The sequence below is a fragment of the Typha angustifolia genome, chromosome 9 (assembly GCF_048772165.1).
Source record: "Typha angustifolia cultivar Huaian chromosome 9, ASM4877216v1, whole genome shotgun sequence".
NCBI lineage: Eukaryota > Viridiplantae > Streptophyta > Magnoliopsida > Poales > Typhaceae > Typha > Typha angustifolia.
Genome location: NC_133247.1, coordinates 6,508,995 through 6,536,657, shown reverse-complemented (window position 1 = coordinate 6,536,657; position 27,663 = coordinate 6,508,995). Strand labels below are relative to the sequence as shown.

At 40.2% G+C, this 27,663-nt stretch overlaps 3 protein-coding genes across 3 annotated transcripts; all 3 read right to left on the bottom strand.

Annotated features, from left to right (window-relative positions):
- Positions 1-12,642: 12,642 nt before the first annotated feature.
- LOC140766859 (uncharacterized mitochondrial protein AtMg00860-like) lies at positions 12,643-13,053 on the bottom strand. Its single transcript, XM_073106521.1, has one exon. The coding sequence runs from the start codon at positions 13,051-13,053 to the stop codon at positions 12,643-12,645; it is 411 nt and encodes a 136-aa protein (XP_072962622.1).
- A 5,213-nt stretch (positions 13,054-18,266) lies between these two features.
- LOC140766858 (UDP-glycosyltransferase CGT-like) lies at positions 18,267-19,670 on the bottom strand. The gene is made up of 2 exons (XM_073106520.1): positions 19,430-19,670; positions 18,267-19,282 (listed from the first exon to the last, which is right to left on the bottom strand). The coding sequence occupies exons 1-2, from the start codon at positions 19,668-19,670 to the stop codon at positions 18,267-18,269; spliced, it is 1,257 nt and encodes a 418-aa protein (XP_072962621.1).
- A 2,471-nt stretch (positions 19,671-22,141) lies between these two features.
- On the bottom strand, positions 22,142-24,379 carry LOC140767348 (lycopene beta cyclase, chloroplastic/chromoplastic). The gene is made up of 2 exons (XM_073107215.1): positions 24,226-24,379; positions 22,142-24,133 (listed from the first exon to the last, which is right to left on the bottom strand). Exon 2 carries the CDS (start codon positions 23,756-23,758, stop codon positions 22,244-22,246), a length of 1,515 nt encoding a protein of 504 aa, XP_072963316.1. The 5' UTR covers positions 23,759-24,133; positions 24,226-24,379; the 3' UTR covers positions 22,142-22,243.
- Positions 24,380-27,663: the final 3,284 nt, after the last annotated feature.

The window sequence follows — 27,663 nt, the reverse complement described above, 5'->3', positions numbered from 1 at the left end:
TTGGGTTTGTTTGAATACGCCCGTTCAAACGCCTGCATGTGTTTGCAAAGATAGTGAACGGGATCTGCGCTTTCAAACATGTTGCGATGAGAATGCTTGATTTTTAGGGATTTATTTTTATTGTTTGGGTCAAAAGGGTAGCCTCTAAGTATTGTGGAATGCACCCTAGTTGGGTTTGTTATGAATGAATCTTCTTTCTCCCTATCTCCTTTCCTCTCTCTTCTTCTTCTTGCCCTAACTTCACATTGACCCCTAGCCAACATTGGTTAGATCCTTCTCCTCGTCTGTTGCTGCCCTACTTCCTTTAGGAGCAACCCCCTCTTTCCCCTCATTGATCTGTTCTCTAATCGCAAGTATCCATATCTCTATATTCATCCATCTTTTATTCTTTCATCACCATCAAAGAACTTCCTTCAATCCAAATACCTAATCTAACTCTCTCCTTAGTCCAGTTCATAACAGTGGTATTATAACCATTAGTTCTCGGACTATGACTAACACAAGGTCGAGAGCGAAGCGTGGGATGACGGATGCTAACTCGAACCCAGACCCAAGCGCACCGACAATCACGGGTGGCACTAGCGTCGCTAGTACCAGTACCACTCCGAGTGCGCCTCTTTCCACGCCGCTTGATCCTAATGTTGCAGCGTTTATTCAGCAAATGATGGACCAACAACAAAGGATGATGGACCATAACCAACGAATATAAGAAGCCCTTATGCATTCCCTACATGAGGTGATTCGTATGATATCGTGCGGAGGGCAAACACCGGAGGAACCCGCCGCAACTACACAAGTGGCCAACCAAACTCCACTGACGACGAGAGTTTTTCTAGAGTAGACGGACGCATTACTACCCAACCCTCCTAGTCAAGGATACTATACCCAGCCCCACCGGGAGTGAACCACGGCGTGGATTGTCGATGAAATAATCACCACCAAGGCTGGGGCGAACCGGGAGCAACGTGGCCATATGATGATGAACATTTGGCTGCTCGCAAGGAAGAGGAAAGGAAACATTGTAGTGTGGAGATTCACTTCCTCCATCCGCCAACAATGAGGATGGATCCCTTAATAGATAATGGATGTGATTATGGCCTCCGCGAGCGATCCGATCCACTCAGCTAGAATTTCCAAAGTTTAATTGAGGTAATCTTATTGATTGGATCTTTCGTACCGAATAGTACTTTTCATGTCATGGCATGTCAAAAGACGCTAGGGTACCTATTGCGAGCTTTCATTTGGAAGATGCAGCATTACATTAGTACCAATCAATGCATGCCCATCAACAGTTCGACAGTTGGATGGCATTCACCTTTGCATTAGCTCGACAGTTTGGGACTATTGGATATGAAGATTATGGTGCTACACTCTCCAAATTGACACAAAAAATTACTATAGTAGCATATCAAGAAGATTTGAGCGACTTAGCAATCGTTGCTTTCCAAGGTGGCCACAAGAAGCATTGAAGAGCACGTTTTGGCGCAGCTATGTGAGGAGATAAAAGCTTATGTCTATTCCATGCAACCGTGAACTTCAATGGAGGCTTTTGAAATTGCCACAAGAATAGAACTTAAGTATACTGCTTTAAAAGGGGCTATGAGGACGAATTGGACATTGAAAGATAGCCGATATATAAATAATGCTTATAATTGACGGTTCCAGTTCCATGACGAAACCACCGACGCCCTCTTTTGGACAGCGGGGTATCCCAAGACCGACGACCGAGTTCAGAGGAGGAGCTATGCAACCCAAGGGCCAATCCTTATCCTAAGCGCAGGTGGATAAAAAACGACCCAAGAGCTTATGTTTTTAGTGCAACGAGCACTACACGCCGGGGCATCGATGCACTAAGGCTACGGGCAGTGTCATGTTGATTGACGATTATGATGAAGAGGCTGAGGGAGATGTCACAGAGGAGGTAGTCGAAGAGGAGCTTGAAGAGATCGTGGAGGAGGATATGCAAGCGAGATCTCGATGCATGCATACTTTGGTATTAGCGCCCCAAAGACCCTACGGGTGGATGGGCTCATCTGAAAGCAGTGTGTACACATCCTCATTTGACATGGGGAGCACGCATAACTTTTTAGACAAGAGATTAGTATGGAGTATAAGGCTCGAGGCTGAGCCCACTATTGGATTTGATGTGACCATCGGTGATGGCACTCGCCTTAGAGCCGACAATGTTTGTCGAGGAGTGGTGGTACGGGTGTAAGGACATAGCTTCACTTTGAACTTGTACCCGTTAGCACTTCGAGGAGCTAACATTGTGCTAGGCACCTAATGGCTATAAAGTCTTGGTCCCATCACATTTGATTTTTCATAAATAAGACTCACATTTTGGAGAGATGAACATGTAGTATGACTCGGGGGAGTTCGTACGCAAATGAGCCCCTTCTTACGGCTGTTGGTGGGAGCTCCACGGATAGGCAAAGTTACCTACTTCTTATAGCTAGCGGCCACAGAGAGTGAGATCGTCTCTGACTTAGCTACTCGTCTTGATTTGGATTGCTTATTAGCTGACTTTTCTAAATATTTTGATGCTCTACAAGGGCTACCACTTGCCAGGAACGTTGATCACAGGGTCGAGATTGTACCGGAGGCTGAACCGGCAAAGGTACGACCCTACTATTATCCACACATCCAGAAGGGAGAGATCTCGAGGCTAGTTGTGGAGATGTTGGAGTAGGGCATTGTTTAGCCAAGCCAAAGTTCCTATTCCTCACCGATTCTATTAGTGAGAAAGAAGGATGGCAGCTGGCATTTCTGTGTAGATTACGACGCACTGAATGCTATAACTGTCAATGATAGATATCCGATACTAGTCGTAGAGGAGTTACTAGACGAGCTGACGGGAGCATCATACTTCAGCAAGTTAGACCTTCATGTAGGGTAGCACCAGTTCTGAGTGTGTGCTAAGGACGTCCATAAAACGGCGTTCTAAACTCATGACGGGCACTATGAGTTTCAGTTGTTGCCGTTTGGGTTGACGAATGCATCAGTGACCTTCCAATGGTTGATGAACAACATATTCCGTCCACTCCTATGACGGTATGTGTTAGTATTCTTCTATGACATTTTGGTGTACAATAAGACTTGGGAGGAGCAAATGGTTCATCTACGGTCCGTGTTGGTACTCTTGATAGACCACTCTCTCAAGGTGAAGCAGAGTAAATGCCTATGGGGCGAGCGACAAGTGGAGTACTTAGTGCATATCATTTCAGCAGAGGGAGTTACGGCCGACTCGAGTAAGGTGGCGTGCATGCTCAGCTGGACACAACTGAGGATGGTACGAGAGCTATATGGTTTTCTTGGTTTAACAGGCTACTATCATAAATTTGTGGCCAACTATGGGAAGATAGCAGCATCACTAACAGTCTTGCTGAAGAAGGATGCCTTTGAATGGACTGATGCAGCACCAAAGGCAATAGAGGAGCTAAAGATAGCAATGGTGATCACACCAATATTGGCACTACCCGACTTCACCAAGCAATTCGTGATCGAGTGAGATGTATTAGGAGCAGGCATAGGAGCTGTATTGATATAGATTGGGAGGCCCATTGCTTACCTTAGCAAAGCTTTGACCGAGAGGTCACAGTAGCTATCCACCTATGAGCAAGAGATGCTCGCTATCTTGCACGCCATGACGAGGTGGAGACCATATTTGATTGGTAGGCGATTTGTGATCCGGACAGATCAAATGAGCTTACCTTATTTTATGGGGTAGTGGATTTACATGCCCACGCAACAGAGATGGGTCACCAAGCTATTAAGATATGACTACGAGCTATAGTACAAGGAGCGGAGAATAAGACTACTGACGCGCTTTCCCAACAACCCGAATAGGCCAAATTGGCAGCCCTGTCCGTGCCTATCTTTTCCTTCTTAGATGACATACGAGTCATAGGTGCTACTAATCCAAATATCTTGAGAATGTTGCAAGAGATAGAGGACAACCCTACGAGTCATCTTAGATTTATGAGCAAAAGCGGATTGCTATTTGACCATGGGCACATTTGGATACCTGTCGACCTAGGCCTACGACAAAGAGTGATGGAACATTTTCATTCTATCCTTAAGACTGGACACGAGGGGATCCTACGGACTCATATGAGACTACTACAAAGTTGTACGTGATCTGGAGTACGATAGGAGCTAAGGGCATTCGTACATGCTAGCGAGGTATGCCAACGGGCAAAGACTGACTCACTAAGGCCAACCGGACTACTCTAGTCATTGCTCATGTTGGAGAGGATTTAGGAGGACATCTCTGTGGATTTTATTGAAGGCTTACCTTCTATGAGGGGGTACTCAGTCATATTCGTTATGGTAGAAAGGCTAACAAAGTATGCTCACTTCTTAGCCCTAGTACACCCATATTTAGTAAGGACGATGGCAGAGGAGTTCATGCATGACATTGCCAAGCTTCACGGCATGCCGCGTTCGATTGTATCCGACCGAGATTGAGTCTTTATTAGTGACTTTTGAACTGAGTACTTCGCACTCTATGGTACTCGGTTGAACCTCAGTTCATCCTATCACCCACAAATAGATAGCTAAATTGAGGTGGTGAACTGGGGCATAGAGCAATACTTGTAGTGCTTTGTGGGTGAGAGACTGAAGAGATGGCTCGACTACTTACCATGGACGGAGTGGTCCTAAAATACTATATTTCACAGCACCATCGAGACGATACCATTCAAGGTCACATAGACCACCACCTACCCTGAGAACATACAACCCCAAGGCATCAATAGTGAAGACACCCCAAGGCATCAATAGTGAAGACGGAGACAGAGATAGAGCTGGCAGATCAGGATGTAGTTCTACGGAGGTTATAGGAACACATGACAGCGGACCAGAGCCGCATTAAACAAGTATATGACTGTGACATCGGGAGTTGGAGTTTGAGGTTAGGGACCTTGTATTCGTGCAAGTTCAACCATATCCGCAAGATACCTTATGTCAGGTACGCAATCCCAAGTTAGCACATCGGTATTTTTGACCATTCTGCGTATTGGAGCGAGTGGGACTAGTAGCGTACAAATTAGATTTGCTGGAGGGATCTCAAGTTCATCCCATGTTTCATGTATTGCTACTACGGGCGAGAGTATAGGCGGATCAGGTAGTGAGCACATATATACCCGACCCAATGGAGGAGATACATGCATACGAGCATGTTGGCAAGACAGAGGCGACGTTGAGAAGGGTGACTAGAGATAGAGATATTAGTGGAGTGGCTCGGACGATATTCTGACAAGGCAAAGTGGGAGTCTGAAGAGGACATCATGGATCGCTTTTTGAATTTCTCACATTGAGGTTAAGGTGACAAAAGCGTGGTAGATTGATACAACTAGAGCTGGATCAAGTTGTATCGAAAGAAATAAATTTGCTTGGGAAAATAAGGCTTTTTGCTGGGGGACATTCGAACGTCAAGGATCATGTTCGGACACACCATTCGAACACCTACACACATTCATAAAAATAGAGAACGGGATTTGTGCATTCGAACAGCCTCAGGCCCATCTGAATGCGCCTATTCGTATGCCTAGATGCGTTCGCAAAGACAGTGAATGGGATTTGCGCATTTGAACGGCCTCGGGCGTGCTCGAGTATGCCGTGGCGAGAATGCTTGGATTTTAGAGATTTATTTTTATTGTTTGGATCAAAAGGGAAGCTTTTAAGTATTGTGGAGTGCACCCTAGTTGGGTTATATTATGTATGAATCTTCTTTCTCTCTATCTCCTTTTCTCTCTCTTCTTCTTGCCCTAACTTTTTATCGACCCCTAGCCAACATTAGTTAGATTCTTCTCCTCGTCTGTCACTACCTTATTCCTCTAGGAGCAATGCCTTCTTTCCCCTCGTCCGATCTCTTCTCTAATCACAACTATCCCTACCTCTATATTCATCCATCTTTTATCCTTCCATCACCATCAAAGAACTTCCTTCAATCCAAATACCCAATCTAAATCTCTTTAGTTCGATTTGCAACATTAACTTAATCTTCATTCCAAGATTCCTTCTAATCAACACATGACCACTCCTATTTATAGGAGTAATAATCCTAGCGGATCGGATCTACTTGCGGATTACCCGATTTATTTAAAATTTGAAATAGTAAGATAAAGCTAACTAATATACTTAAGTTGACTCGACTCAACTCAACTGAACTAACTCGACTCCTGTGGTTGGATCATAACATTCAAATTGGTGCATGCTATGTTATTGATTTCTAATGCATGTGCGCATTAGATGAGCATGATAAGTATATAGTACTGATGCATTGATTTAATTATAATATGCATATTCATATTTATCTATTATGACATCCTTAATTGTACTACTCTTAGACTATAGTAGTGAATACTTACTGAGCTTTATGCTCACCACCTTCTAGTGAAAATATTTTTAAATCAATAGATAGCCTCAAGCTTATAGAAGATTTGGCAAAGACTAGTTTATAGTTTCTTTTTACTTATTTATTCATATAAATTAAGCTAGATAGCCTATAGCCTCTGTGTAGGCAATTGCATCTATCTATGGTTATGTATTTTGGAGTTCGTTTTGACCTATGGTATTATGGACTTCTTTTTATTTATAGTTTTTTCTTCTATTTATTATGTTGAAACCTTGACTTATATGTCATTTGGGTTCCACCCTCATGAGGGTTACGTGTATTTGGTAGTAGGTGTCACATTTATGAAATTATATTACCATTTCATATTATCAATTAGTTTCAAGGAGGATAGTTCACTTGCCTAAAATTACTATTTTTTTCCTAGTGACGAAGAGAATACACTCTAAACTCGAATCACCCGGAGGATTGGCGCAGATCCAAAGATAAGTGCAATAAACTTCGAGTTATTACTATACACACAATAATTACAATATAATAAAAGTGTGAAATGACTACGACGGGTTTGGCCAAGTGTAGCCCACAGTTCACCTAACTCAAGCTTGAACCTACTTAGCCTAGGTGTAGACTCCAGCTTGAACCTACTTAGCCTAGGCCCGCTTGAGCTAACCTAGCCTAGCCCACCTGGTCTCTAGCTCGATTAGCCCAACTTGATAGAGGGAATGGGTCAACCCCTTTATCTTGTCTTGATCACACACCAACACTAACAACAAGAGGAAAAATGTCGTCAACCACCCGTCATTAGATGACCAAGAGGGTAAGGAGGTTGTTGAGGAAGGTCACCGCTGTGCAATAGGGTCCAACAAGCTCTGATCCAAAGTCAGCAAGGATGGAATAATAGGGTGTGGAGGCTAAGAAGGCCTAGAGTCTAGGAAAGAGGGGAGAAAGGTGAAACAAGGGGCTACAAAGATGTGAGTGAGATTGGAGGAGATGATAGGAGGTTGCCACAGTCCGAGGAGGATGACAATGGAGATCACGATGAGCTAATCGGCACTAAACAGAGCACCCACATTCAAGCTCACTAGGCATCGAGTACTAAGGTCATTGGTCCGATCACCATTGATCAACCAAGCATTCCCTATTTCTATTAGGGATGAACGATTGAAACACTCATCCACTTAAAACACTCAAATTAAAGGGATGAAGGGGCTAAAGGGGCTCATCGAGGACTTTGACTATAGAGACAGCTCCTAGGCCTCATCGGCACCTAATTATAGAGAGAGCTTGAAGATCTTGGTAGGGAGATGTCATGTATGAGTATGAGATGTCGATATAGGGAGAGTATAAGAGCGAGATTGTGGGCATGTTGTGACTCGAGGCCGACTACCCTCCAGCATGCCACATTGATGGACTACCCTCCAGCATGCCACATTGATGCACAACACTAGTTGCATGCATAGCCTCAGGTGACCCTGCCTACATAGTTGTATGAATGGGGTCACATCACCCGACTTGCTCATTCTAAGAAAAGAATTTTTATTTATTTATTTATTTTCTATTTCCTAGGTGTTACAACTCTGCACATCATAAATAAAATTTCATCCCAAAAAATTCTTACTAATCTACTGTAACAAACTCAAAATGGTAGTACTAAACCCACAACTCACAATTCGCCTTCACTCTCCCACGAGTAGGGGTGAAAACAGATTGGATTAACTCCGACCCGATCCGCTATCCGATCCGATTCGGATATGGATTCGGATACGGATAGAATTTTTAAAAATATATTGGATACGGATTCAGATATGGGTCGGATATATTTTTCGGATTCGGATACGGATATCGGATATCCGTTTACCCGCATTTTTTTAAATGATTTACGGTTTTAAGTTTACTTATTTAAATAGTAAATATTAATATTGCTACTAATAATACATTATATATTATTTATAGAGATTAATTTCTCTAATTTTATATATTTGACATGCAAAAAAATTATTTGTTATAAAACTGTTAATAATTTTGTATTAATTATATCTAAATAAAATATTATAATTATTTTAAATTCAATCAATATCCGTTTAAGATCCGATGATCTATCCGAAAATTATCCGTATCCGTTTGGTTTTAAATTTTGCTATCCGTCCAACATCCGTATCCGGACTAAAAATATAGATCCGGATATAGATTAAGCACTATCCGATCCGTTTTCATGTCTACCCATAAGACATCCTCTACCGCATGATTTATCCAAAGAACCTTGACGAAGATAAGACTTTGACCCGTCTTCACTCTGTCAAGAATATAACATGCATTACCCTAAGTAGGCAAGGGTCAATAAGGAGTATGTGGCATTCGAATCACAAGATCGAAGAGATACATAATTTATGCAAGAATCCCTTCAACCCAACTCCCAAGCTTGGTCAAAACAAATTCTAAATAAGCTCTGAAAGTTTGACCATCATTGCTATGACAAACAGTATACCCCCACCCTACTTTTTGCTGGGATCGAATACCTAACGAAAAACACAAAAGAATCCGTACCATTTTTTTTTGAAATAATACTGAATTAAAATTTCATAGTTTAAGTACGAAAATTGTGACTCTTACCATTTTTTTATGCTACTGTTTATTTTTAATTTTTTATGCCTTTTAGCGAGATTATAATTTGCACTCTATATTTTTACTATCTGCAAATCGAGATGTATAATTTAGCAAATATGTGTAGAAAATACACTATTATTAGATTTGCTGGTTAGACTTAACCAAACATCTAGGTTAAGTTAACTATATTTAAAAATTATGAAAATACCCTCAACCAAGTTACAATAAAGATATTTTAGTTATTTTAGAAATAATAATATTTTAGTTATTTTAAAAATAAAATATTTTGACTTAATAAAATATTCTCATAATGTTAGTTCAAATCTAAGTATTTTTTACACATATTCTTTAAAATTATATGGCTCGATTTGTAAATTGTAAAAATATAGGGTATAAACTATAATTTCGTTAAAAAATAGGGTGTTATATATAAATTTTCCTTTTTTTCATCTGCATAGAAAACTAAGAATGGGCATAATTCACAAAAATTAAAAGCAAGTGAATTTTTAGTGTAAATAACAAAATTCTTAAGATAAATACAGACTCTTCTCTTTATTCTCCTCACTTTTCTATTTATTCTTATATTTCTTATATTTGTATGTGTTTTTATAAAGCACTAACTAGATCTGGGAATTATATAATAAAATACTAAAAAATCAACATTATATATCGTATATAAAATGGTAAAAAAGTTAAGCATTTTTCTCTCGAACACATTTGTATTATTAGTATATATATATATATAGTTAATTTTATATACAAAATTCAAAAAACAAATATAATAAAGATAAAAAAAAAAAACCGAGGACAACATCCAACTTGTCTTACCCCATCTAATTTTGAATATATACAAGAAAGAGCCTTAGACTCCTTTCTTCTTAGTTACAAATTGTACTCTACTATATAGGTTATTTTTATTTTCACCTTCTTAATATTTTTCACTATAATTTGACATCTTCAGCCATTAAAGACAATAAAGAAGTCTTTCTGTTAGGCTACTTGTAGAATTTTTTATTAAATTGATCACACATTTAATACATAATCTTATTAGAAGCCTTCAATATATTTCCTTCCTTCTCTTTTTCCAAATTTAAATCTTAAATATGAACTTCACTCCACGTTCAGGTTACAAAATTTAGGGGGACATTGTAACCTAAAAAATTTATGGATGTTACTAACCGGCTTGATCCGATCCGAAATGATTTTGGACTATATCGAGGACGTGACTTTCGAAGGAAGCTGCAGATGATCTAGCCATTGGATCTTCTTGAATTTTGGATATATTGTCGCTCTGGGAAAGAGTTTTCCAACAATCTAAGATCACAGGATTGGGATAGCTAAATCTTAAGATATTGATCGAACAATGACTGAAAGTCAAATAAGCCCTAGCTTAATAGCACTTCAATAGCTAGATAGGTGCTCGATTAATTCCTTAGAATGAAGGGGGAGAAGTTATTGTAGAAGAGAAAGATTAGGAGTTAGAAGAAGCTGACCAAAAACTTAGGCGATGGAAAGAAGGAGGTGGGAGAGGGCGTCAATGGCTAGAGCAAGAAGAGAAGAAGATAAATGCACAATGCCATTTTTTAATTATCAGATAAACTCCAATTAGGGTTTCCTCCACATATTTATAGAGGCTCACCTCAGGGACCCATCAACTAAGTTAAAAAAACCCTGACAAACTGATCGCCCCGGTGCGTTCAAACACGCCCAATCACGTTTGAACGCAGAATTACAATTCTTTGTCATTGCGAATGTGTATAGGCATTCGAACAATCGCATTCGAACAGCCTAAGTCCGTTTGAATGCACAATTTGCATTCTTTATTTTTGTGAACACGTGTAGGCATTCGCATGGCCCGTTCGAACGCGGTCCCTGCATTCAAACACGCCCCAGCAAAACTCATTTTATTTCTTAAAACAAAAATCAACTAGATAAATAGGCTCATCCTAATGAACCTAGTGTCGCTAGTGGAGCCAATATGGACCGAGTCGTATCGCTCTACCACACTTTCGTTCACCTTGCCCTCAAGGTGTCAGCACTGGATAGTGGTCCATGAAGTCAAATTCGAGCATCCAAATTGCCTCATCCACTGTGCGTCCTCACCACTCCAGCAAAATCTCAATCACCTAATCGTCCTGGACACGAGTGCATCATCTGACTAGGATCCGAACTAGAATAGGAGTACTCAGTCCGGCTTTTGACTCGTCGAAATCAGCCCTTATTGGCTCGGGTGGAACAACTCCAATCATCTCGGTAGGGGGAACTTGAGCCTTAAGACTTGAGACATGAAAATTTTGATGTATTTGTGCCTCCTCAAGTAAGTTTAGACGGTACACCACGGGTCCAATTCTCTCAATCACCTAGTACGGTCCATAAAACTTTGGAGCCAACTTTTGATTAGGAATAGGTCTAACCGACCTTTGCCGATATCATTGTAGCTTGATGTAAACTCAGTCCCCAATCGAGAAAGACCTCTCTTGGTGTCATTGGTCATAGACTTGGTTCATTCAGTTCTGGGCAACTACTAGGTGCATCTTGAATCTCCTCAATACCTCATCACGATCTCGCAAAACCGCATCCACCTCAGTCTAGTTGGCTTGGGCTGATGACAAGTATATATGCAAGGTCGAAGGTGGCTGACCATAGACGGCCTCGAACGGGGACATGCTAATGGTTGAGTGAAAGGCCGTGTTGTATGACCACTTAGCCCATGACAAATAAGATAGCCACTGCTGTGGTCGCTTGCTGACAAAGCACCGCAAGTATTACTCTAAGTAATGATTCAACACCTCGGATGGGTTGTTCATTTGAGAGTAATAGGCTGAACTCATACAAAAGGTAGTCCCTTGGAGAGCAAAGAATTTCTGCAAAAATTGACTCACAAATATAGGATCACGATATGAAACAATCGACTTTGGCATACTATGCATCCTGGCCACGTCACGCACATAAACCTCTGCGACCTTTCTTGCCGTGTAGGGATGTGCCAAGGCTGAAAAATATGCATACTTGTTGAGACGATCTATCACCACCATGATCATGGAATGTCCTCTAGCCTTAGGTAGATCGTCGATGAAATCCATGGCAACATCCTCCTAAACTTTCATTGGAATCGGAAGCGGTTGTCGCAAGCCAACAAGTTTTGCCGATTTCATCTTCGCTCTTTGACACATCTCACAAGCCTTGACGTAGGATTGTACATCCTTCTTCATTCCAGCCCATATGCAACTCTGGCTCAACTATTTATAGGTGCGCAACACCCCATCATGTCCATCCATAGGGGTGTCACAGAAGCAGTGCATCAACTCCAAGCGCAAGTGGCATTCAGCTAAAACAATTATCTTGCCTTTGTCCACCAAGAGTTCGTCCTTCACCACAACTTTTTACATACAAATAGAATCTGCAACAAGGTCATCCACATCCTCATGGTGTCCAGATCCCTTTTATAGGCCTCCTGTAGCTACTAGAAAAAATAGAAAAATCGATGCTGAAATTGCTGCCAGCTCGGTTGGATTCGAGTACCTTGATAAGGCATCGGCGGCATTGTTTTCGGTCCTCTTCTTGTACACCAACTCATAATCATATTCAAGTAGCTTGGACACCCACCTTTGCTGGGCTGGTGTGTGTATGCGCTGCCCAAGGAAGTATGGCAAACTCCTTTGATCGGTGTGAATCATGAAGTGTCACCCGATGAGATAAGGCCTCCACTTGGTGATAGCATGGATGATGGTGAGCATCTCCCTTTCATTAGTGGATAGCAGCTGTGAACATTCAGAAAGAGCCTTACTCATGTAAGCCTTAGGTCTACCCTCTTGGAAAACAGCCCCAATGTCGACTCCGGATGTGTCGCACTCAATGGTGAACGGTTTGGTGAAATCTGCTAAAACAAGGACCAAGGCTGAGATCATCGCCTTCTTCAAGGCTTCAAATGCTTCCTTTGATTTGTTCGTCCATGTGAATGCACCCTTCTGCAGCAAGGCCATGAGGGGAGCCGCAACCTTGCTATAGTTCGCCATAAACCGACGATAGTAGCCGATTAAGCCAAGGAAGCCACGTAGCTCTTTGGTAGTCTTGGGCAGCAGCCATTCCACCATACTTTGGATCTTCTTAGGGTCAGCTTCCTCTCCATCTTTAGATATGATGTGGCCTAGGTAGTCAACTCTTTGCTGCTCCCATCAATACTTGGAGTCCTTGGCCTTTAATTTGTGTAAACACAATAAGCCAAGTACCGCCCGAAGATGTCACATGTGCTCCTCCCATATACGGCTATATACTAATATATCATCAAAGAATATCAGCACATATACCTCAAATGAGGTATAAAGATATCATTCATTAAGCTCTAAAAAGTGGCAATGATACGATCTCTCCTTATGGGCTAAGGATCGATCTCTTCCGATTCTCAGATCTGGACTAGATCTGGTACGGAACTTTGAAATAAGATCCCAAAATATGCCACCGTCGGATCGACATGAAATTTTGATATGTTGTAGCCTCGTAAAATATCTTTCCAACAAATCAAGTTTCAGGCGATTCGGGTTGGGGATCTCGAGATATCGTTCATTTAGTGGACGAACATCAGGATGATCTGTTTTGGATCCGTGGATGGTGGAGGACCGGCGTTAATAGGGTGGCACCGGTGAAAAAGTGGTGATGGAAGGGTTATGGTTGATGGAAAGGTTAGGGCAAGTGTTGGATAGATTGGAAGAAGGGGGAGGAGAAGGCCACCCCTAAGAGACTAAGGTGATTGACCGGTCGAGAGAGGTTAGAAGCGGTGTCGCCGGGGATTGAGAGAACAGGAGCGAAGAAGACGAAGGAGGCAAGGCAAAACTCAATCTCAATATTCAATAATCAATCCTGACTTTGGTTGCCATCCACATCCTTTTAAAGGCTAACCAACAACTCAAAATTAACCCTAAAAATATAATTTTCGCCGACCGCGTTCGAACTCGCCCAACCGCGTTCGAACGCACCGAGTTCACTCCTCTAGATTTGCGAACGCGATGCAGGCGTTCAAACGCGCGATCGAACGCCCCTCTCGGTATTTGCAAACGCGATGTAGGCGTTCACAGTGCGTTCGAACGCACCGCGTTCGAATGCATAATGCACTCTCTTCACCCACGTTCACAACCCCGTTCACAAACCGCGTTCGAACGCGACTTACAAAAAACTTATTTTAATAGAAATTAAACACTAAAACATGAAATAAAAACACTCCTAAAGTGAATCCATGCTCGAGACGACGTCGGTGAAGTCCGAATCATATCAAGCAAGATCATTAGTAAAACCAAAAGGCATAACGAGAAACTCGTAGTGCCCATCATGAGTTCTAAACGATGTCTTATGCACATCGAATGATACTACTCTGATTTGATGGTACCCCGCTCTCAAATCTAACTTTGAGAAATAATATGCACCTGCCAATTCATCCAGCAACTCTTTGATCACTGGTATGGGGTACCGATCTTTGATGGTGATGGAGTTGAGAGCTCGATAGTCCACACAAAACCACCACGATCCGTCCTTTTCCACACAAGCAAGACCAGTGAAGAATAGGCATTTCGATTTGGTTTTATCACCCTGCTAGACAACATCTCTTAGACAATCATTGTTATAGCCTCCTTTTGGATGAAGGGATAACAGTATCACCTCACATTTGCTGGACCCGCTTCGAGTATGATCTCGATGCGATAGTCTTGCATTCTAGGTGGAGGCAATCTATGTGGCTGCTGAAATATATCTTTAAATTCCTACAAAATAGCCTTTAAGTCAGTGGGTAAGTGCGTTGGATCGTCCACGTCCTTAGCCCCTTCAATGAGTTGCATGAGGAACCTATGGCACATGGGTTTCGACAAACCCTCTAGGGACTACAGTGCTCCCTTAGCTTTCTTGCTTGATGTGGCTACTAGCTAAATCGGCCGGCCTTCATGACTGAACTCCATTGCAATGATGATGAAGTTAAAGGTGACCGATCCAAGATTGCAAAGCCATTGAATTTGTAGTTAACGAATAAAGATCAATTCAGAAGACATGGCCCTAAATTTGTAGTTAGACTCTCCGGCATATGCCCTCCGTTCTCAACATGGTGCCATCACCGATAACCATATCAAAGCTATTGGAAGACTCCGACTCCAATCGCAAATGCCTCACCATTCGAGAATCTACAAAATTGTGGATGTTTCCTGAATCAATAAGAATTAGGACTTTATTCTTCTTAATCATACCTTTGACCCAAAGAGTTTTCAGAGTCGACTCGCTGGCGAAAGAGTGAAGGGAGAGCTCGACTTGGACATCAAGCGGGTTGTCCTCTTCAGTCTGGCCACCTTCCGCCTCTTACTGTTCCTCAAGATCTTCAATGGGATCATCCTCGATCATCACCTTTATGAGCATGATGGCAGCAGGCTGTTTGGAACATTTGTGGCCCAGTATGAAGTGCTACTCACAATAAAAGCATAGGCCCTTTGAGCGTCGATCTTCGATCTCCACTAGTGTGAGGCATCGTCCCATCAGCTGTCCCCTAAGATCAAGTGTTGTTGGTGGTGGGGTTGGTCTAACCCACCCCGAACGTGCCACACCCGAGATCGACGGTCTAAAGTTAGAATGCGGGTCGCTAGTGCTCCATACTGGATGGTGTGTTGCCTTTAACTCCCTTATCTTCTCTTCCATCATTTAAGCCGTTGAAAAGGCTTCCAACAAAGTAGTAGGATGTGTTGCCTTGACTTCCACTTTGATATCACGACGAAGCCCGAAGATGAAAGTGCTTTTGAGAGCTGAGTCCGACCACTTGTGGACTCGATTGCTAATTCTTTCGAACTCCTCTTGGTAGGCTCTTATAGAGGTCTTTTCGGTTAGCTTCGTCAATATGGCTTAGAAGTCTTCATAGTTAGAGGATCCGAAACACACACAAAGTGCATTAGCAAACTCCTCCTAAGTAATGGAGACGCACGCACAATGTGTTGCTTGAAACCATCTCACCGCTACGCCTTCAAGGTGGAATGAAGTCAAAAGCACCTTTTGGTGGTCAAGTGTCTCTTGATAACTGAAGAATTGCTCTGCCTTATAGATCTAATCCAACAGGTCACTCCCACTGAATTTAGGAAAATCAACTCGAACAGTGCAAGGTTGTAGCATTTATTCGTGTCCATTCTCGTGTCCTTGGTGAAGAGGCTCATGATGCTGGACCCTTGGTTGATATGGGAGCTCTTCCCACTCCTCCCAAGGTTCCTTCTTTGGGCATGGGGCCATAGATGCCCTCGGGTGTAATGGTGGTAAATCGGTGCGATGCCCTTGCAGTTCATCGCGTTGTCGCCATGGTGCCTCCAGGATTGGTCCTCGCTTAATCCTATCTCGTGGTAAGTTATGATCCTCTTGTCTTTAATAAGGCTCATGAGGTGGAGGTTGACGATCTGGTGGGGCAGTAACTAGTGGTGGAGCCATAGAAGTCGCCGCCCTTGCTGGATCTTCCTCAATGATTCTAGGTCGGATGCCACCTTAATTAACTTCCCTACTATTAATTTGCTTAGGGGTACGCCTTTCGTTCATGTCCACAAGTGTCGCCTTGATCTCTAGCATGGTTTGTGCCATGGAAGCTATGGCTTGAGATAGATCGGCTAAACCCACTAAGTACTCCATGGGATCTCGTAGATGAGGTTGGGATGGTTACCTCGACAAATCCATGTGGTCCATCTCCAAGCCTTGGTCACTTATTTGCCTTACTGCCTTCAATCTAGTGGTATCATGACTGTCCAAGGAACATTGGCTCTAATATCAGTTGTTACGAATCGGCTTGATCCAATCCGAAATAGTTTTAGACTAGATTGAGAACATGATTTTCGAAGGACGCTTTGGATGATCTAGCCGTTGGATCTTCCTGAATTTTGGATATATTGTCGCTTTTGGAAAGATCTTTCCAATGAATCCACGATCGTAGGGTTTAGATGGCTAAATCTTGAGATATCGACTGAACAGTGGATGAAGGTTAGATAAGCCCTAGCTTAATAGCCCTTTAATGGCTAGATAGGTGCTAGCTTAATTCCTTGGAGTAAAGGGAGAGAAGTTGTTGTAGAAGAGAGAGATTAGGAGTTAGAGAAAACCGACCAAAGAGTTAGGCAATGGAAGGAATGAGGTGGGAGAGGGCGCCAATGGCTAGAGCAAGAAGAGAAGAAGATAAAGGCACAATGCCATTTTCAATTATCAGATAAAATCTAATTAGGGTTTTCTCCACATATTTATAAAGGCTCACCCTAAGGACCCATCAACTAAGTTAAAAACCCTAACAAACCAATAATTTTCACCGCGATGCATTCGAACGCACCCAATCACGTTCGAACGTAGAATTATAGTTCTCTATCATTGCGAACGTGTACAAACATTCGAACACATAATTTATAATCTCTATTTTTATGAACACGTGCAGGCGTTTGCATGGCCCATTCGAATGTGCCCTAGCAAAAATAATTTTATTTCTTTAAACAAAAATCAACTAAATAAATAGACTCATCCTAATGAACTCAATATCGCGAGTGGAACCAATATGGATCGAGTCATATCAAGGGAGTCCCCATAAAAACCAGATATAGCTCAGGAGATGTCGACGTAATTAACCCTTTAATATATGCAATGAGATATTCTTAAATTGGTGTAAGGATAGTTTTAGTATTTAAGAAAAAATTAGGTGAAGTTACAAACTTAAAAATTTAGAATGATTTCTACAAATCATATTCTACATTTTATCTATTTTGTGATTCACATATCATCTTTAAAATTTTATAACCTGACTCCTTATTTTTTTCTTATAATTCTTATTTAACACACTTGATTAATTTAGACAGTACTAAAAAAAAGAAAATTTAGTTATAATATGCAAAACAAGTTATAAATATCTAAATTACCCCCGTCTTCTTCATCCTTTTTTTCCTTTTCACAAAAGAAAAAGAAGAAAATAAGGAGCAAGAGAGGAGGGCGGAGATAAGAAAAGATGGTGGTGGCAGCAATGGTGGATAAGGTAGGTGAGGAAGATGATGGTGGGATATAACTTTAAGGTGTTAAATGAGAATTATAGAAAAATGAGAGGTCAAATTACAAAGTTCTCAAAGATGAGATATGAATTAAGAAAAAAAAAAGGTAAAATATAAGATATAATTTATAAAATTCTCAGTAGTTAAATAGGTACGAGGCTAAATTTTAAAAAAATGGCAAGAAAAGCCTAATTCAAATGCTCTTACAGCTGAAAAGCATTTAAATTCCATAATAAATGTTCATTAATACTCGAGGTGGAGAAACTTGGGATTACATTTGTATTCTACAGTTACTTCTTCCACTCTTCAATAAGCCCAACTATTCCCACGTGGGAACTCCCACCAACTCCCACAGACCTCCCAGCCTCCTCCTTCACACACGCAACACACTCTCCCACGCGTCTGTTCACCATCAACTTCCCCAAAAGCTCCCCAATCTCCTCCCCTCTTACCAACCCCTCCTCTTCTCCATCTCCACTCCATCCCCACTCCCTGGCCCACATCCCAATCCCGCTCCTCTCCGCAATTTCTGAATTTATCCTTTGGTCTGCACCACGAGGCCATGCTAAGATGCGCACTCCGTGCGCAATGGATTCGAGGACGGAGTTCCACCCACAGTGGCTAATAAATGCTCCGATGGACCCATGGCTCAATACCACATCTTGGTCCACCCAATTATTAACCACTAGACCTTTACCCCTTATCCTGTCCAAGAATCCGTGGCTCAATAATTCCTCCAATCCTGCCTCCTCTTCTTTATCCACTGCTCTGCTCTTGACCACCCATAGAAATTTATGCCCACTTTTCTCCAGCCCAAGCCCAAGCTCCTTGGATTGGGCCTTCGACAAAGCCGTCCGGCTTCCGAAGCTAATATACACCACCGACCGGGCCGGTTGGCCGTCCAGCCATGCTAGCATTGTTGTTGTTGGTGTTGGTGGTGGTGGTGGTGGTGGTGGTAGTGGTGGTAGTGGTCCTACAGCCACCACTGGTGGCAGGCCGTGAACCACTGCTCCGCCGTTCAGGGCCGCAAGGGCCTCCTTTTCGAGGTTCTCAAACGTGTTGACTATGATCTTATTCGCATGGAGCAACGCACGTCCGTTATCGAAGAACTGCCTGGTGAATAGGTTGGCCGGGTCGTGAAGTGCGGGAGGGATCATCGACAAGGGAAGAGGCGGCAACCCGGGTATCGAGACGTCGCCGATGCGATTTGTGGTGGCGATTGTTGTTGTCGGCAAGTAGGCGAAGAGAGTGAGCATTCTTGCAGAAGAGGTGAAGAGTATATAACTTGGAAGGCCTACCTCTTTGGCTAGTGGAATGAATGCAGAAGCTAGGCTTATGTCAACTATAAGAGAAGAGAGAGGAGGTGAGAGAGAGGAGAGGAGAGGGAAGAAGCAGTGAGCCGACCGGCGGATCGCCTCGCAGTGGTGGTAAAAAGGATCGCCGCGTTCAGAACCGGTGGCGCCGAAGGTTACTACTGGAAATTCAAGTGCATGGACTTGTGGGTGAGAAGAAAAGAGCGCAGAGAGATGCGAAGACTCGGCGTCAGAGACAGCGGGCTTGGCGGCTATGAAGGTGACTTGGCAGCCGTGGGTTGCCAAAGCCGAGGCGAGGCGGAGGAAGGGCATGAGGTGGCCCATGCCGGCACTTGGAAGTAGGGCAACATGGGGGTGTTCTTGATGGATGCGCACTGCCATCTTGTGTAAAGATACTGCTATATGTTTAGGTAGTTGAGATGGTTATGTGAACATGAAGATATTATAATGTGGTCAGTTGGACTCTTTGTTAACTTAGTAGAGTTCAAGTTTGACAAGGAAGCTCTCATATTCGCATTAGCAATGGAAGTTTGGAGGTGGTAGGGGAAACAAACAGCTTGACTTGGGCTCTAAGCAATACAAATAAAGCAGATTCTCTGCAACCTGGGTTGCAGTAACTTCCTACTGGTTCTTATTCTCATCAGACACCATAACTGAGATCAGTCTGCTCATCTTTAATTCTAGCTGGAGCATAGAAAACATTCCAAAGATTGGCCAATGTGAAAGGGAACTGCTTTTAGTGATCATATAATTGGATGACATCAATTTCAAAGATCCATTCTTACAAACAGAAAACAAAAAAGACAGTAAATAATTGGAAAGTTACCTACAATTAGAGAATTGAAATTGGAAAAAGAAACAGAATCTGTTTCTGATCTGATTTCTTCCTTCTAGTTTGGTAAATTTATAAGAGTATGTAAGGGTTAAACAACATGAGAAAAAGAAGAAAACAAAGAAAGGAAAAGAACAACAGAGGAGGTACAGAGTTTTGCATTCGTTTCCCAATCTACATGTAAACTTTTGCATAACTGAAGAAAAGCTTCTTCTAGGTCCAAATTTGGGTACCTCATCTGCTCTCTCCTTTTTCTATATATTTCAATCATCTTCTCTTCATCTTTTCTTCTTTCTCCAAAATCCTAAAGATTATCTGCTACAAGTAATTTGTTGAACTACTCTTTTTCTATCATCTTATATTGCCATTTTCTTTCTTTTTCTATACTCTAGTTTTAACTAGGAGCTTTAAACTCAACTATGCCAGTGTATGCCTCACGATTCCTAGATTCAATGCGAATGCTCTTTCGAGTCTCTAGTGCTCAACTAAGTTACAAACGTACAGCCTCTAGAACTTCTATGACATAGATAGAAACTAATTTTCTACGAATGTAGCTTAGTAACCTCAATCTCAAAAAACATCAAAATGCAACATTACCATCAATTAAGTCCCTTGCTAAGCCTTCAAACAGTTGTCTTCCTCAGATAATGATCCATTTGCCAGCTCTATGCTCCTCTCATTCCTACTCCCAGCCTTAGTTTACTTCAATCAAATACATTATAGTACAGCATCCAAAACAAAGAATTTTAATATAGTATGGCAGATAGCTTCTATGTTTTCATAATGCTTCAAGTAGCCCATTCCTGCCAGGATTGGCACGAACAGTTCCAGATATAGCTAGCCATGTAACAAACATGAGCAGCAGATGTATGTATAACAACATTATTCAGAGATAAAAACAGGAAGATAATAGGACATTGCGGCGTATATCAGATAGCACGCACAAAAGAAACTTTAGCCTCTGAAAGTAACATAGTCCTAAAGTCTATCATTAAATCCATAATTGGATAAATCTAAGTGCTCATTTTCCTTCCCATATATGAATGCAGCAAAATCAAGCTCCACATAAGCCTTTCTAATTCCTCCAGCTCCATTTCCTTCCTCTATTAGTCTATTTCCACATAGGCCTAAAATGCTTCATACTACCTAAGAGCTATTACCCTAAGATTTCTAAAACACACTTTGACAACAACACATGCCCCATTATTGCGTTGGGTTCTTCATCCATCCAACCTATTACTTTATAATCAGAGCACAAATTGGAATAATTATAAGTTTGGATCATTGATATTGATATTCCACCTTAAAGTAACAACATTACAGATTGTCATCTACTTCCAAAGTTTATAAACTGCTGAAACATCAACCAACCAAAAATCAATCCTAATTTACAGAATTAGCTCTCCAAAAACAGTCAAAACATACTGTCCAATCAACAACCATGCAGTCTCGTACTAGTGCAACAAAATAGCTATTTATACAGACTATAACCAAGGTATAACTCTTAATAGATGTCCTTAAATTTTTAACTATGAGTCACATTTGCCTAATGTCTTCTGATGGACCTCCAAAGATATTAAGCATGTACACATATTACCATCAGATTAAAGTCAAATAGTTTGCATATGAATTTCATTTTGGAATATTGGTTTCTAGTGTCAATAAATTTGGTAGATCAGCTTATATGGCAACTTTTTGATCTAGTTTAAACAAGGGAATTTCATGCATATCTAACCATAATAGCTGAGAAAGAAATCTCCAGTAAGATACTACAAAGAGGAAGTCATCTTACCTGGCTAGTAAAAACAAAACCAGTATGGTTGTGATACTCATTCCAAGGTAAACTAGCAACTCAGATGGAAACTTTTCTTAACGTAAGATCCATTATAACAAAGATTCACTTCTCAGAGAAAGATATCACAAAATGAAATGAATCCATAGTATTATTTGCTAGAAAGAAAGCATTTGAGAACCTCTAACGATGCTCAGCTCACATTATCAAATTCAGCTTCTCAAAGGGTGTCAATAATATATGAAGCAAGTTACTATTAAAAATAACAATGTAAATACAGATCACAAGTACAAGATCATTGTCACAATAAAGTAGAAATCTCAAGTAACCCTAATTTTTCTCACGTAGCAAGTTGTTTATCATATTTACTAAAGGAAGAGTACCCTTGGCCATGATTTCTAACCTAGACATATTTGAAGCATGCGAGAAGAGAGAAAGTCCGAAAAATACAAGCTCAGGAAGAAACAATCTTGATGACAGAAATCCATGCCAGTAGCGAGGTTCTAAATCAAAAAAGGCGTCAAAAAACCTCCTTGTCGCTTGCAAATCAAGTTTAAGCAGGATATCCATACCGAAGCAGAAGAACTCTCTTTGCCTTCTCCTTTCAATAGGCCACAGATCCTTCCAAACTGCTTCAGACAGTTCATTACCTGAAACGCCTTTGTCAGAACCTAGAAAACGAACAATTGAGTCCGCAACGATAGGAGCGGCTGCAAGCGTTCTTGCTACCATGTAACCTGTGGATGGATGAACCATACCAGCAGTGCCTCCAATTCCAACAACCCTCTGAGGAAGAACCGGGAGAGGGCCACCCATCGGAATCACGCATCTCTCATCTTCCTCAATGCTTTTAACCTTTATACCCAAGTGTTTCAGTCTGGCCACCATTCTTTCTTGTATATCTTCTATTGCCAAACCTGGACGAGCAACTAATGAAGTCTCTTCCAGAAATATTCTTGTCGAAGAGAATGGCATCGCATATAGAAATGTGGGAATTCTACTGTTTTGCTCTTTCAATGCTGTGTTAGCTGTGAGATGTGAATCTCGCCAGTCCATGAAAACCATTTTATCCAAATCAAAAGGATGTTCTTCTACTTCAGCCAGGATCCCATAAGCCACTTGGTACCCAGGATTATACGGCTTATCATACTGCACGAGGCACCTAGAGAACCCAGTAGCATCAAGGACAACGGTTGCCTGAATTGTGACCCCATCATTACAAATTATAAATGATTTCAACTCTTCGTGCACCACTTTGGCTACCTTGGCCTGATGAAAACGAACACCATTGGAGACACATTTCTGCATCATCTTTGATTTGAGCTGCTTGCGATTGACACGCCCATAAGGGCGACCAAGGAGCTTGGTGTTAAGCTCATCGACGTAAACCACTGCACCACTCCATGTTGCATCGAGGCAGTCGAGGAGGTCCATGGCTTCAAATTCATCAACCCAAACACCATAATTGTTGGGCCAGATAAGCTTCGGCGACGGGTCAATGCAGCAGACAGAGAGTCCTGCTTCAGAAACCTGCTGGGCAACGGCGAGCCCGGCAGGGCCGCCACCGACAACTGCAAGGTCCAACACCTGACCTTTTGATGGGTCATATAAGGGAAGATCAAATGTGAGATTCTCTTTCTTGGTCTCTGGAACTAATTCGAGAAGCGCGCTACTACCAGCTCTAGCAGAAACTTTCCTACTCCATTTCTGGTGATTTTTTCCATAAGAAACCCTGCAATCCTGGGTTTGGAGCTTCAAGGAAGGCAAAAGGCTGTGCTTTTCTGCAAGCCCGTGAAGTGGGTGGAGCAATTCAATCCTGTTGTTGGTTCTAAGAAGGGTATCCATGGAATCTCGAGTTGAGTTATGGGGGAAAACTAGAATTTCAGATTGGATAGTGGACCAGAATATCAATATCTGGATTAACACAACAGGACCTGCACTAAACAACCTATAATTTTGGATACGTCTACACAAGTCACACAGCAAGGAAAGGATGGAGGAACACAATCTATGGAAAATAGGATAACGATTGAGATGGGTTTCGACAGTACAGCCACAAAGAAACAACTCCCAGAAAGATCACTTTTTGAGAAAAATTAAGGTAAAAAGATTCAAATTCTCAAATGGGTACGACTGAAAATTCACTGGAAAACACTGGTTCAGATAGATTTCAAGGCTCTTGATGGATATACGAGATTTTTCAGAGGAATTTAGGGGAACCTGCGAGAAACTCAGTGAGCAACCAAACAAGACAAATAAGAATATACCAGATGCTATCTATGGATAAGAGAGGATGAACTAAGAGAACTTACCAAAGGCAAAAGGAAGAGGGAGAAGGAGAAGGAGAGGGAGAGGAGAGAGCATCCTGGTTTGGCTTGAGGATTTGGAGGCACGCAAGTGGAGGGTGTGCGATCCATTGAGAAGTGTGGTTTATAGGGAGTGTCCGGGATCCTTTTTCATTTCGCCCCAGATAAATATCGAAATTTGCCAGATAAGACCGTTAAGTGGTAAATGGTAAAGAAGTAAGAACCCATGAAGGCCCTAATTATAAATTCTTCATCTCTTGAGGAGTATGATGCAGAACCGCATGAGCAATTAGACATTAGATGCAGAGAGTCAGGATGTATGTGATGGCAAACAACGTGATCAAGGATCCCTTCCTCTTGATTGATTGATTTTAAAGATTAATCGAGGTAATTGAAAGATAAACGTACGTTTCATCTGTTTTGATGGAACTAATCAGTAAACATATGTTTCATCTGTTTTGATGGAACTAATCATTCCGGAATAAGAGAATAAAATTATCTTTCCACTTTGTAGTTTATGTTTGTTTTAGAAGCGATTTTAGATTAAAGAGCGATTAAATAAAGCTAATTTATTCTTTATCCTTTTTAATTAAATTTTCTTACGATTATGCAATATACCCTTTAGAGGTGGGAAGCCATAGTTGCTTATTATTTCATTAAATTTTCTCATTTAATTATTTGATACACAAATATAATAGGACAGTGGAGTGATAACTATCGATACAAGCTCCAAACTTAGCTATAAGTAATAAAATATAATATAATATATATATATATATATATATATATTCAACCTCATGTGTTAGGTCTAAATTTATAATTTTATCCTCACATCACTCCCTTACGGTTATATCCAAATTGAAAAATTATTTTTTTCATCGTATTTGATCTAATAATATATTAAATTTAAAGATACTCATTAGAGATAGTTGTAAATAATTGAATAAACTTTTAATACATCTAATATATTAATGATAAAAATATACATATATTTATTATATATGATATACAATTCAATCAGTATTAATTTAGATGTGTTGAGAAGCTTATCTAATCTTTTACAATTTTATATATAATAAGTATATTTAAATTTGACATGTGATTTGGTCAAATAAGATGGAAAAAAAATATTTGTTGCATTTTGCTTTAAACCATAGAGGGATAAAATAGTACAAAGAAAACTATTTGAGAGTGAAGTGAATTTAAGCCTAACTAGTAAAATAAAATAAAATTTTCTCCTAAAATATAGTGTTAAGCATATAAAAATAATTATAAGAACTCATGCATAACTAGAAGAAAAAGGAGATAAGGCGAAGATCCTAGAAACAAGCATTTCACTTGGCCATTATTAGTAGTACCATAGAAAGAGCATAGTAAAAGTTTGACAGATCAAAAAAATTTCAATAATGACAATACTAACAAAACCACTAGCACAAGAAGATCGAAGTCCTATAAATCTGTTCAAACCACGTTAAGCCTCAACACACGCAAACTTGTAAAACACTATCATAAAAATGATAGAAGAGAAGAAAAAAAAGATAAGACAAAGGAAAAATAAAGGAAGCGATTGTAATGACCACAACAATGACAATGACATTTATGACAACAAGCACAAATAGCTTATTTTGTGTATATCTTATAAATATGGTATTCTATGTGATGTTGTAGAATGCTTTAACATATGGTCAAGGTATTTGCAAACTTGCAAAAGTAGTATAGATGTGTCGAGGTATTGCGAGCATGGATATTAGATTCGAACCCCAAGTTTGGGGATGTCAAAATTGTGGGCGGCTGAATAGAAGAAGAAAGCAAAATCGGTGTGGGATGTGTTGGCTAAGGCTTTGATGAAGGTGTTGTGCATAAAAGTGATGGCTTAAGGAACCGATAGAAGAAGAGGAGCAACATGGGAGATGATGACTAAGCCAGAAGGGGTTGTGGAACATAGGGAGGCAAGACAATTGGACCATAAGTATCTTGTTGACCTTACTTTTTCTTTTTTATTATTCAACACCCTACCACATAAGTAACTATCTTTTGATCTTTTTGTTTTTTGTTTTATTCTCTTACAAGCACTTACATTAGTTTGTCTAGTTGGTCTAGAAGTCTAGAGTTTAAACCTCGATTACTACATTCAATTTTTATTTTCTATTACCTATTCTTGTGCGGTTTGAAACGTTGCACATTTAATCTTTCATCTATTTATATGATGTACATATATCTGACATACATTATCGATATGTTACCTAACATCTTAACTTTTTAGTATCAACTAATAATCTGATAGTTATTATATGTATAAGTTAACTTAACTATCTATATAAAACACTTGCAATAGTTTAATACCTTATATATGTTGGCTCACCTCGTTCATCTCCGCGAAGGTGGCTTTTAAAACTATTTGATGGAATGAATCAATTATATATCAATCGTCACGATAATATAATTATATAGTGCTATCTTTATAAACATTCTACAAACAAGATAAGATAACATCACTATTAATAGTGATAATTATGAGATAGATCAGTATAATGCCACATCAAAACAAGAAAATGTTTATAAAATATTTATAAGCATAACATTACATACTCATATATAATTGCTGACAGGGCTTGCAGCTTTTGCTCAATTGTAATAGATCAGACATCAACTATTTATTGCTAACCATATAGAAAAACACTATCAAAAGTGAGCTACTTTCACTGATAGTGGCTTATTAATTACATCCAGACTATCACCCACCTATTTCTCTAATAATTTTAGCAAACACTTATTTGACAAAAGTGGTCCATAATCTGGGCCAAGTTATTTTTCTCTACTCTTATTTCTATGTACATGAAAGTTATATATAGATTTGATACAGCATTAACTACTAGAGATGGACAACAACATATGCATGTGTCACCGCACTGACTTGCGTCATGTACTTATGTACCTGCATGTTCCTCGTTATTTATCTTTTTTTTAGAAAATTATATATCATTTTATCTCTATAATTTTATTTATATCATTTTACCTTTTATTATATTTAAACTAAAATTAATATTTTTTATATTATATTTGACTAATCTAGATAAATAGAAAAACTTTCTAAGCATCTAAAATAATACAAATCAGATTTAAGATGAGTTGAAAGATTTACTCATTTGTCTATAATTTTACATCTCATAAATATATTGATTAAATATAATTAAATAAATAATACTTTTAAAATTTAAATATAATTATAAGGAAATAAAGTAATACAAATAATACTATCTTATTATCGTTCATCTCGATCTATACATAACACGTGGTCACTAACTATAAAAATAAAGGACGAAGATTATCTACAGGGCCAGTAGTCCCTGATTGGCTGCCATGGATTTATAATCTATCACGAATATATATATATATATATATATATATATATATATATATATATATATATATAGCATCTTTTAA